This window comes from Chenopodium album, chromosome 25, assembly GCF_948465745.1.
Source record: "Chenopodium album chromosome 25, dcCheAlbu1.1, whole genome shotgun sequence".
Classification (NCBI taxonomy): Eukaryota; Viridiplantae; Streptophyta; class Magnoliopsida; order Caryophyllales; family Amaranthaceae; genus Chenopodium; species Chenopodium album.
The window spans coordinates 21,327,426-21,343,621 of NC_137858.1; the positions used below are offsets into that span (position 1 = coordinate 21,327,426).

The 16,196-nt window shown below is 33.6% G+C and overlaps 1 protein-coding gene across 1 annotated transcript; it reads left to right on the top strand.

The window, feature by feature from the left end:
• Positions 1-12,196: 12,196 nt before the first annotated feature.
• Positions 12,197-14,272, top strand: LOC145613868 (protein FAR1-RELATED SEQUENCE 1-like). The gene is made up of 6 exons (XM_081668908.1): positions 12,197-12,669; positions 12,770-12,880; positions 13,196-13,546; positions 13,645-13,876; positions 14,021-14,094; positions 14,182-14,272. Exons 1-6 carry the CDS (start codon positions 12,197-12,199, stop codon positions 14,270-14,272), a joined length of 1,332 nt encoding a protein of 443 aa, XP_081525034.1.
• The last annotated feature ends 1,924 nt before the right edge of the window (positions 14,273-16,196 follow it).

The window sequence follows — 16,196 nt, forward strand, 5'->3', positions numbered from 1 at the left end:
CAAATAACAAGAAATCTGGTGAACAAGTTGAAGGTGCTGCTAAGATAAAATTTAGGTTTTGTACTGGTGGAAAGTATATGGTTTATTGTTTTTATGAATCTCATTCTCATCCTTTTTCTACACCTATTACTAGCTAGGTTACTAAACATGAAGTTGGTTTAAATTTTGCTCATAAGAAGTTTATTTTCGACAACTCAAAGTTAAATATAGGGGTTGTTAATTATGTCTTATAGGATCATGAAAAAACTTTGTGGTGGGTTTCAAAATGTCAGGGGGAGTAAAAATGATTACAAAAATTTTTCTAGGGACATGAAAGTTTTTATCACTAATGCTGATGGTGCGATGTTTGTTCAAAACCTTGAACAAAAAGTGAAAACTAGTAAAGGGGGTTATTATTTTGATTACTTTGTTGATGAAAGAAGGCATTTGACCCGTGTCTTTTGGGCTGATGGTATTGGTAGAAGAGATTATCAATTATTTGAGGACTCTTAATCTTTTTATTCTACCTATGATACAAATAAATATTCATTGGTTTTCTGTCCTTTTACTGGTGTTGATAATCACAAGATATGTGTTACATTTTGTGCTGCTCTATTATCTATAGAAGACATAGATTCTTTTGTGTGGCTATTTCAAACTTTTTTTAAGTGTATGGTAAGAGAACTCTCTTGTATTATCACTGATCAAGATCATGCAATGGGTATTGCCATAGAAAAGGTTTTTACCAAGACTAAACATATGCTATGTATGTGGCACATAATGAGGAAGGTACCTGAAAAGGTTGGAACAAAGTTTTGTAATGAAACTAAGTTCCTGAAAAAGCAAAGTGCAATAGTTTGGGATAGAGAAATTGATCCTCATGTATTTGTTGATGGCTGGAACAGTGTTATGGAGGAGTTTGACCTTGTCAATCATGAGTGGTTTGCATACATGTTCAAGATTAAACATCTTTGGATTCCTGGAGATTTTAGGGACTTATTTATGGGTGGGTTACTGCGTTTTACTTCTAGGTCTGAAGGTGAAAAAAGTTTCTTTTGTAATTTACAAACCCTCATGTGACATGTGTTGAATTCTTTGTCTGTTATGAAACTGCTCTTGATGCTCAAAGGCATGAACATGATGAGTTGAACAGGCTTAATAAACTTGAGCCTCAATTGGTTACTCATTTACACTTGGAAAAGCACGCTGCTGTTGTTTATACTCGTGCCATATTTTATGATTTTCAAGAAGAATGCCAGGAAGCCTGTTTTTCATGTGGTGTTGAAAGTTGTAGTTCTCTGTATGGAGATGGTGTGGAGTTTTTTGTTATTGTTGATCATGAGAAAAGGAAGAATTTTGATGTAACTTTTGACTTGGCCACATATGAGTCAAGTTGTACTTGTAGAATGTTTGAGAGTAAAGGCGTTTTATGTAGACACATTCTGTTTGTTATGAAAGGCAAGTGTATACGTGAGATTCCCGATCCTTATATCTTGAATCTTTAGAGAAAAGATGTTCTGAAGAAAGCTTCTGCCATAAATGTTGCTCTAGATGATGCTTTTAAGTACGATAAGAAGAAGTAATTGGTCAGTGATGTATGATCCAAGATTTTCAGTTGTGTGAGTTTAACTGACCAATCTGAGGATGATTTATGGGAGCTTATTAGGACATTATCTTCATTTGAGGAGCAGATGATATCAAAGAGTAATCCTGAAAATGCACGTAGTTCAAAAGAGGTGAAAGATGCTAATATTTAGGTTTCGGTAGGGTCAAATGAAGTAGATGTAAACATCTTGCCTCCAAATCGGTGTCTTAATAAAGGTTCTGCCAGAAATTCAAAGTGGTTGAAGAGTGCAAAAGAAATAGCTACTGAACAAAAATCCAAAAAAGGGCCGAACCTGTAGAGCTTGTGGGCAATCTGGTGTTTCCCATGACAATAGAAATTGTCCAAACAAATAGTTTTTCAAGTATTTTACTTTTAAATGTGTTCCATTTACTTTAAACTTCTATCTATTTTACTTTAACGGTAACTTCATTTACTTATTATTTTGTGCAGGTATTATTGTACTTGGTACTTTTGTTATTTGGTATTTTACCTTTTTACTTTTCCTATTTACTTTAAGTTGTAATTTATTTATTTTTACATTCTAATTTATTTACTTTAATTTGTCACAAAAAACTGATGTTTATTTTTGTGCAGTTATTATAATACTTGGAAATTAGAAGATGTTTTGGAAGATCAAGATGAAGATTTAATGAACAAATATTTTTTATTATATCATTATTGTAATATTTTTACATTTAGTCTAAGTATTTGTACTACAGAACTTAAGTTCAGTTTATTTACTTTTAGCTATTATACATTAACTTTATGAAATAATTTATTTACTTTTATGATATTTTATATCATATGAATTGTTTGATTTTTATAATGTCCTTATTTACAAAATTAAAGATAATATCTTGTATTACTCCCTTTGTCCTAGAATACTTGTTACCATTTCCATTTTTGTTCTAAAATACTTGTCACATTTTCCATGGAACCCGAGTTGACAAGAGTTTTTGAGACTCGATCTTAAACATGAATTGACGTGTAGATGACCCGACCTAAATGTAACCCATAAATTATTGACTTGGTGACTTCAACTTGATTATAACTCGTAAAATTATTGACTTGAACCAAATTCGATTAAAACTCTAGAATGACTTAATTCTCTAACCCGCTAATTGTTAACTTGACCAGAATGTACCTGACCTGCTATTAAACTCAGCTAAACATGACCAAACCAAATAAGATGTAAAGCCGGTTGTAATTCGACTCAAACATGACCCAATCCGTATTTAACAAATATAGGTTACGATATTAATTCCTGTTAACCTTAATCAAATAGACCCGACCCATTCGTACTCGACCCAAACCCTACTCGTTCTTACCGAATTAGTGTGGTGCATGACCATCCAACAAACAATATTTTAAAAATTTGTATTTTTTTTTTATTGTGACAAAGCATTTAAATATCACCTCCACAACCACCTTCACAATCACCTCCACCTAGGGATGTTAGTGGGGCAGGTCAAGTAGGAGACCCAACCTATCCCCAGTTTGGCAGGGATGGGTCTCGGTTTGGCGGGTGGTGGGGCGGGGATTGGAATGGAAACCATACCCGCCATGGGTGATGGGGCGGGGGTGGATTTCAAGTTGTACCCGCCCCATCCCTGCCCCAACTCATACCCACATATATATATCTTTAAAAGAAAAATTTAGATACTTTTATACTACTTAATAAAATAATTACGTGAATTAAAATATTGTACCCGTCGTGAGGATGGGGATTGGAAGGCCAACATCCGCCCTGCCTCGCCCTATTGATATTCCTACCTCCACATCCAAAATCATCTCACAAAGACTTTATTTTTAAATGTTTCAGTTACTTTTAATTTCTTTCTTTTTACTTTAACACTAATTCCCTTTACTTATAATCGAATAACATGTATTTTACTTGAATTTTTTTTTCTCATGTTTAGACTTAAGTACTTTTTCCCATCTCCACCTCTACTTTATATCCATTTTCTATTACTTTAACAGTATTTTTCTTTACTTTAAAATCGAACATCATATTTCAGAAAGATTTTTTTAAAAACTTTTTTTCTTTTACTTTAAACATAGTGTTATTTACTTTAACACTATTTTCATTTACTTTTTAATTGATTTCTTCTACTTTTATATCTAGCACCATTTTGACACAGAACAATTCTACTAATTCAACTTAGAGATATAATATGTATTCTTCATACAAACATACCACTTAAAACTTCAAACAAATGTTTTGCAATAATACTACACAAGTTAAAGTATTATAATATCTATGATATATTAAAATCTACTGATATCATTTACAATTGTTCAGATGCTTTCTTTTCTTCCTAATCCTCAACATTTATTAGCAGTTTCTGTTTCATTTGAATATTATCATTGAGAAGTAGGTCAAGCACTGTTCTTATATGATGGTGATTCAGTCTTGGATATTCCTGTAAAAAAAATAAAAGATTAACCTTAGTTTAAATTTATCATACTCTAAGTAATCCAGATAAGTTATAGAGTTTAAGGATATCAAAAATAAGTATGGTAACTTACCTCTTTTATTGTTCCCAATCCTATCCCATTTGCACCATCATAAACCTTCATATGCAGCAGTAGATAGCTTGCTGAGAAATTATCTTCTTGTTCTTTTTGGAATGGAAGTTCAATTATTCTTAGCTTGTAGGACATCATATCATTTTCCTGTGGATGCTTTCTTTTTTTAAACAACTTCTGTACCTGTATCACCTGCAATGCAATGAATATTAATATAATGTGAGACATTGAAAAATGAATTTAAGACAATTTTTTAATCTATTGATCATTTACCATTTCTAAGATAAAACTCTGTACAGGCTCATATTCTTCATTGGTCTCATACAAAGTGCAGCCCAGATGATCAATTGTTTCATCTTTGAAGTTTATGACAGCAAGAAAATAATGATTTTCCTTTTTCAAAGGTATAAATACCTGCACATAAATTTGTTCTACACATATTTACTTTAAAGCTGTTTTTAATTACTTTACACATATATTGTTCTACTTTAAATAATTATTCTTTCTTACACATTGAGCTGCATCCAAGTCCAATGATTGTGAACTGTTCCAATCAATCCATAGTTTTTGCAGACTTGTTACTCCCTTTTTCCCATGAGCATTCAAACACAATGTGAAAGCATCCTGGAAAAAAAAAGAGATTCAAAGATTATTTCTAATATTTATTTAGTGCATAATTTTAGATTAAAAGTAAATCTGAAAAACTTACCATGAAGAAAAATCCAAAGAAGAATCTGACCAAGTCATTTTCAGATCTTTCTTTTTGCATTTCAATGTTATTGAGGTGGTTTGACCAAGCAGTGATCAAATTACTTGAAACTTTCCATTCATTGAGCAAAGCGTTACAATATTGCCTTACTATTTCAATTGAATCTATAAACCAGCCAACTACTTCTCTCAAATGTTGAATTACAATTAAAGTTATAGTTATGCATGCCAAACAATTTTATACATGCAATATGAGTATTTTTTTTTTAACAAGTATAAAACATACCTCTTGTTTGGAAAGTTTTCATCATCATTGATTGCTAAGTAGTCAATCACTTGGTGACAATTCAAACTCATGTTATCCATTACTTCCTTGTGTTTCTTCAAGAAATTAGAAACACATATCATATCTTCCACCCCTTCCACTACCACAAAAATTGGAATATAGAACGCCTAAAACAAGCAATATAGAACGCCTCAGAGGCGTTCTTCTGCTGGGGTGCCTTATAAGGTCTATAGAACGCCTCAACAAGGCGTTCTATATCTAATACACTACACATCGCATATCAAAGATAGATAGGCGCTCAATAGCTTAGCATAGGTAAATAAGAAACAAGGAAAAGGGAGCTGTCATCTTAGCATAGGCGCTCTATAACTTTATAAAAACAGAATGCCTATCATAGATAGACGTTCTTTATTCCTCACTTTTTTAATTAAAAAAATTATTATTATTATTTTTATTATTATATTTATTATTATTTATAAATAATAATAATAATAATAATAATAACAATAATATCCTTATTAGTTTCCTTCTTTTGTTTTGAAGTTACTAACCATTTTTCTTTGTTTATAGCTTCTTTTACTTTTCTTTTTATCTCATGGCTTTTTGATGATGCTTACGATTTTGGACTGCAACGGAGGTGGTTCTTTTTATCGCCTCTCTTTATTATGCTAAGCATGGATAGCCCGGTGAGACCTTTCTAATTTTTCTCTTTATTTTCTTTGGATGCATAGATTAGGTTTAGTTTAGGGGAAGTTGAACGGTTCGAGGATGATTGCTTGTTAACACATAATGTGTTTGGGATCGTTGACGATGTTGTCATTCGATCACTTGTATGTCGATTGGGATATATGTGTTACCGTGCTCGTCTGGGTAGAAACGAGGCTCGGTACCGGGCTCTAGAGGCCCTTGCCGATAAGGATGCCCATGTGAAGGTATAGGACCTTGCTGGGGCGGAAAGTAAGGATAGTTAACCGAGGGAACGATGTTCCCGCGGTTAACCACCGCATCATATAGATGTTGTTGTTGACTGAACATACCTTATTGCATTTCGGAAATACCTCGCATTTGGGTGTAGAGGGGTTCAAAATCTTGGTCATACATGCTCTCCAAGTGGATTTGCATCCCGCTCATTTGATTGCTAAGGGCTTCTATGTCGTGCTAAGGGCTTCCATGTTGTTGTTGTTGTTGTTGTCGACGTTGATGTTATTGTTGATGTTCTTCTCCTCCTTCTTCTTCTTCTTCTTCTTCTTCTTCTTCTTCTTCTTCTTCTTCTTCTTCTTCTTCTTCTTCCTCCTCATCGGAGTCAAAGTAGGGTCTTCGGTAGCTCTTAGGGACATGCCACACATTTACGGTGTACAACCGGTGAAGAGATGTCAAGGAAGGGTTGGGAAGGTAGCACCAATCCTTGTTATCCCGAAGCCACTCATAATGCCCCTCTTCATAATGTTTGGAGATGAATTGAATTTGCCCCAATTGTTTCATGTCGAGGTAGATATAGGTGGCATCTCCAACCGGCTTGCAATAAGGCAAATAGTGATCAAGTTGGAGGTTGTGAAGAGCCGAGTGACCATTCCCCCACAAGGTATCTCTTCGGTGCACCGGTCTTGCAAGGCGACACAATAGGTAGCAAAGACGTACCCCAAGTTCAACCGGCCACGATATTCTCCTCTAGTGGCCAACAAAAGAATTTTGAGCTCCAATTTGCTCATTTTTCCCGACTTTTGCTTGGGGAAGACCGAGTAACCCAAAAGACAGTGCACCACCCAAAGACAAGGTTGGTACACACTGCTTATCTTTGCTTCCTTGGCGACAAACTCACCACCACCGGAGATATCATCCCTCCAAGAATCTTGATCATACTCCTCAAAAATGTAAGGCTCTAGATCCAAAATATCGCCATGAGGATCAAAATCTAGAGGGGCATTGAATTGCTCTAAGGAGTAGTGGAAGAAGTTGTTGAAGATTTGGAATTGAACCCTATATTGACCCTCTACGGGAACAAGCTCAACCGTAGCAAAGAACTCCAAGGTAGGCTCAACATAGGTGCGGTAGCTGTTGGCGATGAATAAACCCATCCGAAGGTTGATCAACAATTCCCTCACATCTTCATCAATACCCAACTAGGACATGTCATGTTGGAAGTAGTGTCTCGTGGGTTTGAGGGAGCGTCGGTCTTTGAGCTTTTGGTATCGGTTCTTTTGTTTTTGGTCATGGATTTTTCTTTTGGGAAGTGGAGTGGGTTGTCGTGTTTGGGAGGAGGAAGTGCTAGGTGTAGGTTCTTTAATGGAGATGTTAGTTTTTCGTTTCTTGGTAAGCTTTTTGAGTATGTTTGACATGTTGAATTCCAAGCTTAATATCACCAAAAACCAATCACAAATTTTCCAACACCAATCCACAAAATTCACCAACCAAGAATTTCAACTTCCACAAATCACAAACTCAATCCAAATTGCCACACAACCACCAAACAATCAATAATTCCTTCTCACACAACCAAATCACAAGAACACCAACCAATTCCACAAATACACCTTACTTCCCAAACTACCAAAATTCAAATTCCAAATTATTCAACCAAATTGCTCACAATTGCTACATAATCAACAAAAAACACAATGTAAGGTGAAATCAAGCAACAAACAACTCAAATAATCATCCAAAAACCAAAATCAATCATCAAAATCAACAAAACCCATACTACTACTATTCATGCTCATGAAAAATTCAATACATGCAAATATATGATGTAATTAAACAAATTTAAGCTAGAGAAGATGATTATACCATATATGGAGCAGGATTGAACCACTTTTAGCCACCAATTTCCACCAAATCAAAAAGCCCCAAATTTTACCCAAGCATGGAGGAGAGAGATTGAGGGTTTAATTTGGTGAAAGAAGTATGCTTTTGATGATTTGGATGAAAATGTAGATGATTTTGGTGAATTTGGAGTGATGATTTGTGAGAAATGTGTTGAAATTTGATGAGCAGAGAAGAGGGTAGGTGCGGTCTTCTTGAGGGCTGATGGTGATGAAGCTCGAAGGGGATAAGGAGGAAGGAAGGAGAAATGAAAGAAAGAAGGGATAAAGAAAATAAAAGGGTGTGGTCAGCTGGTGCGCGGCCGCGCCTGCTAGGTGCGCGGCCGCACTTGCCAGGTGCGCGGCCGCATCCCTTGCGTGCGCGCCCGCACCTAGCCTAGGCCACTACTGATTTCCTCTTTTTGTTTTTTTTTGGTGCGTTCATTGGTGGGTTTATCGATCAAGATCATCAATTGGGCTCTTGAACCCACAGAAAGTGGCAGATTCAATAATGAACCCACAAAGACAGACAATAATGATTATCATGAAGATTATGCCATAGATTACAAAATTCAACCTAAATAATTCACTCTCATGCAATTGTCTAAGCAAATAAATGAATGAGGTCTTGGCCTAATCGAAATAACTTCCACGCATCCAATTAGACACTAATTAAATCGAGGGATTAAGAGTTCAAGTCATAAAAATTTACTTAAACAATTCATTTCCATACAATCATTCAAGTAAAAGTGATCTTATCCTAATTCAAATCACTTCCGTGCATCTAAATTAGGAACATCAATTAATGTGCTACAAATAATCTCGAACGATCAAATATCATACATTCATCAATTCATAGCATGAGTTCAATCAATCATCAATATTAATCCATACCTTTCATCCTCTTCCCCTAGCTAAAAACTTAGCCTATAAAAGAGAAACTAACCATGATAACTAAACTAAACAAGGATAGAATCATTTCTAAACTAAACATGATTCACAATCAAGGAAAAGCAATCAATACAGCAAAAACAAAGAGGATGACGGAAAACAAACACTATCAATGCAAATAAATCAAACAACAAGTAAAGAGTAAAGAGAACAATATTAAAGAGCTTGATTGAAGATGTAAACTTGAAACTCTAGCATTAGATTGAAGAAAACTTCGACAAATCTTGATTACAACGATGAAACTTGAAGATTAAGCAACTTTCTCCCTCTAAAAATACTCTAATCTAAATGTAAAAACTTCAATAAAATGGATCATTAAAGTCTAAGAAAAACCGCCTAATATCTTCCCCCTAAGAAGGAAAGAAAATCCAAAAATAAGGATCGAAGAAGACCAAGAAAACCGCGTCCGCGGGCCAAGGCCGCGCCCGCGGTGGCTATAGAGCCGCGCCAGCGGGCTGGCATCTCCCAGCCATATTATGCTTGTGAAGTGGCTACTCCGCGCCCGCGGTTGCGTTGCTACGGTGCTTGTGCTGCTCTGGCTACTGGCTGCTCGCGATGGTGCGCACATCTTGCTGTTGCGGTCTTCATGCTGCTTGACACTCGAGCTGGTTGTGGTGATTATGCTCGTTGCTTGCTCGGTGATGCTTCTTAGCTTTCTTTGCTTCAAGGATTTCCTCCTTCAATTTTCGGCTTTCTCTTGGCTCATAAACAACGAGGAATGTGCCAAGTACCTAGACAAATAAACCAACAGAGGAAGAGTGAAAGATCACATACAAAATCACACAAAACAGAGCAAAAATCTATTATTTTAAACTAAGGCCTAAAAACATTTAACTAAAACGCGAATAAAAGGGCAAGAAATAACCGAGAAAGCCAAAATAAACTTATAACAAAGGGAGAAAAACGCCCTAAAATGAGTCATCAATGACACTTATCATGTTCTACAGTGAAACACAAAGAAATGTGTGAGAAAATGAAAGAGAGATTCTAACTTTGATAATTTACCAAAGCTTTATGTCGTTTATTCTTTTGAGTAGTTTTATACTACTTGTTTGAGAAGCAGTAAGTGGGTTATGGGCATCTTATCTTTTGGTACCCGTTATGCTTTGTCGGTTTATTGTTATTGAAATATTGTTTCTATTACAATATCCAAGGTCTATTCGTTTGAATTAAGTTGTTGACAATGCTATTAATTGGGGGGTTACGATCATAAATAGTTGGTTATAAATGACTAGCCATTTGCCTCCGTATTTGCCCTAAAATTAGCTCCTTCAACGGTGCATGTTACACCTTTATTTGATTGAACATTTTTCCTTATTAGTGTAGGTCGTTGCCTCCCCTTTATGTATATGTATACATATATGTATATATATATGTATATATACATATATATATATATATACATATACATATATATATATATATATATATATATATATACATACATATATATATGTATGTATATATATGTATGTATATATATATATATATATATATATATATATATATATATATATATGTATGTATATATATATATGTATGTATATATATGTATGTATGTATATATATATATATGTATATATATATATATATATGTATATATGTATATATATAGGCAGAGGCTCATGTTAGAACACCTCTCTTATGTGAGAACACTTTATATATGAGAACACATAACTTTTACGCCGCCACCTCCACCACCAGCCAGCATTCTTTCTCTTCTCCCTGCCATCATGTCCACCACTCTCTCTCCTCTCGCACGATGACCACCTTCACCACATGCTCAAGAATTTCGTGTGTTTTGTATCAACTTTTGAACAATTATAATCAAGACTTCAAGTTGTGAAGCTTAATCAAAGGTAAACCAAAGCTTAATTGACAACTTTGTATGTGAAATCAATCAAATTGGGCAAATTATATAGTCTTTGAAATTTCAATAAATTTTAATTGAATTAGAAAACAAAAATTCAGTTGTTTTATGCTACATTGAAAATCAAGAATAAACTTATTTCGAATCAATTCGTTGTAAAAATCGATTTTCAATTCGTGTTCTATACTAACGGATTATGTTCGAAGAAAATTTAAGTATGTTCTAAATAACGTTACATATGTTTAGAAATATGTTGCACATGTTCTAAAAAAAATTGCATATGTTCAAATTTGTTTTTTGAGTTCAATGACTTAAAATTTAAGTATCATGTTCCAATTAAAACTATATTCGAAAAAGCTAAGTTTATTCTTCTAAGAACTACATATGTGTTAAGAATCATTGAGTCTAGGTTTTAAATTTCTAGGAATTTTGTTTTAAAAGCTATGCTACATAAAGTTAAGTATGATGTTCTAAAAGATGTTGCATATGTTCTAAAAAGTTCTTCTAATGTTCTAAATTTTAAAGTGTTCTCCCATAAGTATAGTGTTCTCATATATATAGGTGTTCTCACCGGATCCTTCCCCTATATATATATATATATATATATATATATATATATATATATATATATATATATATATATATACATATCGTGTGAGAACCTATGTCTAAAATAGGAAATAGGAACTAATCTGGAGCGTTAATCGCCCTCAATCCAACGGCCTACATCGCACCCGCCTTTTTCATTTCATTAATGGCATTTTGGTAATATTTCCACCGCTCTCTTCGCGTCGTCATTTTCTCTCTCTAACATTGAGTTTTCCGCCGCGCGATCTCAGTTCTTCGATTGTGCGAATTTTTTTGCCCAAATGTTTTGATTTTGATCTTCAATTACATCGTATTCTACGATTTTTTCCATTCATTGAGGTAATTTTCTTGTGTTGTTGATTATATTTGTATTTTCGTTCTTTTGTTTTTATATTATTGTTTATCTCCTTACGTTTTTCCCATTTAGGGTTTTTTACTGTAATTTTTTTTATTAATTTTAAGTTGTTAGTTGTTCTCTGCTTTATTCTATATAATTTAGTGTTTGATTTAGTCCTTTTTTTTTACGATTTAAGTTTTTTATTCTCAATTTAGGGTTTTACACTTATACAATTCATAGTAGTGGTTATGTATATTGTTGCTATATGTCTACCTTTTGTTAATCAAGTAATACAACTTCTTGTTGTTTTGAATTTAGTTTTTTCATTGAGTCATTACTTTTTCATTATTAATTTTACTTAATTCTTATAATTCCATGTTTTAAAGTTTGTTTACTTATTTCAGTTTTGTTGTTACTTTTTGCTGAGAGTCATTTACTTTTTTGTACACTTCTAATAGTTTTTATTAGTATACTTTTTAAAATTTGTTTACTTTTTGTTATTGTTTATTTACTTTTGACTTCGATTCATTTACTTTTTAGGAAAATGTCTGAAAGTGTAGAGCATTGTTCTTCTTCTGTCACTAATGAAGATAACAATGTAAGACTTTTCAAAACACCCACTCAGCCTTTACTTCCTAAAATATATTATAATTCTGGAGGTGATAAAGTGTATATGCCAGGTTGTTCTTTGGAAAACAAACCTTTTGTTGGAATGATATTTGATACTCTTCAAGATGGTATTACCTTTTATTACAAATATGCTAATGAGTGTGGATTTAAAGTCCGTTCTAGTAATACTAAAGCACAAATGAATAAGTATGACCCTACTAGTAAAGGAGTTATTGTAATTAAATATTTATTATGTAGCAAAGAAGGGTATGTGACAAATAACAAGAAATCTGGTGAACAAGTTGAAGGTGCTGCTAAGATAAAATTTAGGTTTTGTACTGGTGGAAAGTATATGGTTTATTGTTTTTATGAATCTCATTCTCATCCTTTTTCTACACCTATTACTAGGTAGGTTACTAAACATGAAGTTGGTTTAAATTTTGCTCATAAGAAGTTTATTTTCGACAACTCAAAGTTAAATATAAGGGTTGTTAATTATGACTTATAGGATCATGAAAGAACTTTGTGGTGGGTTTCAAAATGTCAGGGGGAGTAAAAATGATTACAAAAATTTTTCTAGGGACATGAAAGTTTTTATCACTAATGCTGATGGTGCGATGTTTGTTTAAAACCTTGAACAAAAAGTGAAAACTAGTAAAGGGGGTTATTATTTTGATTACTTTGTTGATGAAAGAAGGCATTTGACCCGTGTCTTTTGGGCTGATGGTATTGGTAGAAGAGATTATCAATTATTTGAGGACTCTTAATCTTTTTATTCTACCTATGATACAAATAAATATTCATTGGTTTTCTGTCCTTTTACTGGTGTTGATAATCACAAGATATGTGTTACATTTTGTGCTGCTCTATTATCTATAGAAGACATAGATTCTTTTGTGTGGCTATTTCAAACTTTTTTTAAGTGTATGGTAAGAGAACTCTCTTGTATTATCACTGATCAAGATCATGCAATGGGTATTGCCATAGAAAAGGTTTTTACCAAGACTAAACATATGCTATGTATGTGGCACATAATGAGGAAGGTACCTGAAAAGGTTGGAACAAAGTTTTGTAATGAAACTAAGTTCCTGAAAAAGCAAAGTGCAATAGTTTGGGATAGAGAAATTGATCCTCATGTATTTGTTGATGGCTGGAACAGTGTTATGGAGGAGTTTGACCTTGTCAATCATGAGTGGTTTGCATACATGTTCAAGATTAAACATCTTTGGATTCCTGGAGATTTTAGGGACTTATTTATGGAAGGGTTACTGCGTTTTACTTCTAGGTCTGAAGGTGAAAAAAGTTTCTTTTGTAATTTACAAACCCTCATGTGACATGTGTTGAATTCTTTGTCTGTTATGAAACTGGTCTTGATGCTCAAAGGCATGAACATGATGAGTTGAACAGGCTTAATAAACTTAAGCCTCAATTGGTTACTCATTTACACTTGGAAAAGCACGCTGCTGTTGTTTATACTCGTGCCATATTTTATGATTTTCAAGAAGAATGCCAGGAAGCCTGTTTTTCATGTGGTGTTGAAAGTTGTAGTTCTCTGTATGGAGATGGTGTGGAGTTTTTTGTTATTGTTGATCATGAGAAAAGGAAGAATTTTGATGTAACTTTTGACTTGGCCACATATGAGTCAAGTTGTACTTGTAGAATGTTTGAGAGTAAAGGCGTTTTATGTAGACACATTCTGTTTGTTATGAAAGGCAAGTGTATACGTGAGATTCCCGATCCTTATATCTTGAATCTTTAGAGAAAAGATGTTCTGAAGAAAGCTTCTGCCATAAATGTTGCTCTAGATGATGCTTTTAAGTACGATAAGAAGAAGTAATTGGTCAGTGATGTATGATCCAAGATTTTCAGTTGTGTGAGTTTAACTGACCAATCTGAGGATGATTTATGGGAGCTTATTAGGACATTATCTTCATTTGAGGAGCAGATGATATCAAAGAGTAATCCTGAAAATGCACGTAGTTCAAAAGAGGTGAAAGATGCTGATATTTAGGTTTTGGTAGGGTCAAATGAAGTAGATGTAAACATCTTGCCTCCAAATCGGTGTCTTAATAAAGGTTCTGCCAGAAATTCAAAGTGGTTGAAGAGTGCAAAAGAAATAGCTACTGAACAAAAATCCAAAAAAGGGCCGAACCTGTAGAGCTTGTGGGCAATCTGGTGTTTCCCATGACAATAGAAATTGTCCAAACAAATAGTTTTTCAGGTATTTTACTTTTAAATGTGTTCCATTTACTTTAAACTTCTATCTATTTTACTTTAACGGTAACTTCATTTACTTATTATTTTGTGCAGGTATTATTGTACTTGGTACTTTTGTTATTTGGTATTTTACCTTTTTACTTTTCCTATTTACTTTAAGTTGTAATTTATTTATTTTACATTCTAATTTATTTACTTTTATTTGTCACAAAAAACTGATGTTTATTTTTGTGCAGTTATTATAATACTTGGAAATTAGAAGATGTTTTGGAAGATCAAGATGAAGATTTAATGAACAAATATTATTATATCATTATTGTAATATTTTTACATTTAGTCTAAGTATTTGTACTACAGAACTTAAGTTCAGTTTATTTACTTTTAGCTATTATACATTAACTTTATGAAATAATTTATTTACTTTTATGATATTTTATATCATATGAATTGTTTGATTTTTATAATGTCCTTATTTACAAAATTAAAGATAATATCTTGTATTACTCCCTTTGTCCTAGAATACTTGTTACCATTTCCATTTTTGTTCTAAAATACTTGTCACATTTTCCATGGAACCCGAGTTGACAAGAGTTTTTGAGACTCGATCTTAAACATGAATTGACGTGTAGATGACCCGACCTAAATGTAACCCATAAATTATTGACTTGGTGACTTCAACTTGATTATAACTCGTAAAATTATTGACTTGAACCAAATTCGATTAAAACTCTAGAATGACTTAATTCTCTAACCCGCTAATTGTTAACTTGACCAGAATGTACCTGACCTGCTATTAAACTCAGTTAAACATGACCAAACCTAATAAGATGTAAAGCCGGTTGTAATTCGACTCAAACATGACCCAATCCGTATTTAACAAATATAGGTTACGATATTAATTCCTGTTAACCTTAATCAAATAGACCCGACCCATTCGTACTCGACCCAAACCCTACTCGTTCTTACCGAATTAGTGTGGTGCATGACCATCCAACAAACAATATTTTAAAAATTTGTATTTTTTTTATTGTGACAAAGCATTTAAATATCACCTCCACAACCACCTCCACCTAGGGATGTTAGTGGGGCAGGTCAAGTAGGAGACCCAACCTATCCCCAGTTTGGCAGGGATGGGTCTCGGTTTGGCGGGTGGTGGGGCGGGGATGGGAATGAAAACCATACCCGCCATGGGTGATGGGGCGGGGGTGGATTTCAAGTTGTACCCGCCCCATCCCTGCCCCAACTCATACCCACATATATATATCTTTAAAAGAAAAATTTAGATACTTTTATACTACTTAATAAAATAATAACGTGAATTAAAATATTGTACCCGTCGTGAGGATGGGGATTGGAAGGCCAGCATCCGCCCTGCCCCGCCCTATTGATATTCCTACCTCCACATCCAAAATCATCTCACAAAGACTTTATTTTTAAATGTTTCATTTACTTTTAATTTCTTTCTTTTTACTTTAACACTAATTCCCTTTACTTATAATCGAATAACATATATTTTACTTGAATTTTTTTTCTCATGTTTAGACTTAAGTACTTTTTCCCATCTCCACCTCTACTTTATATCCATTTTCTATTACTTTAACAGTATTTTTCTTTACTTTAAAATCGAACATCATATTTCAGAAAGATTTTTTTAAAAACTTTTTTTCTTTTACTTTAAACATAGTGTTATTTACTTTAACACTATTTTCATTTACTTT

Bases quoted from the DNA above. Each gene is read 5' to 3' on its own strand.
- LOC145613868 (XM_081668908.1), top strand. From the start codon at position 12,197: ATGTCTGAAAGTGTAGAGCATTGTTCTTCTTCTGTCACTAATGAAGAT. The intron at 13,547-13,644 runs GTCTGAAGGTGA...TGATGCTCAAAG, and splicing joins TTACTGCGTTTTACTTCTAG to GCATGAACATGATGAGTTGA. The intron at 13,877-14,020 runs GTAACTTTTGAC...TTGAATCTTTAG, and splicing joins AGAAAAGGAAGAATTTTGAT to AGAAAAGATGTTCTGAAGAA.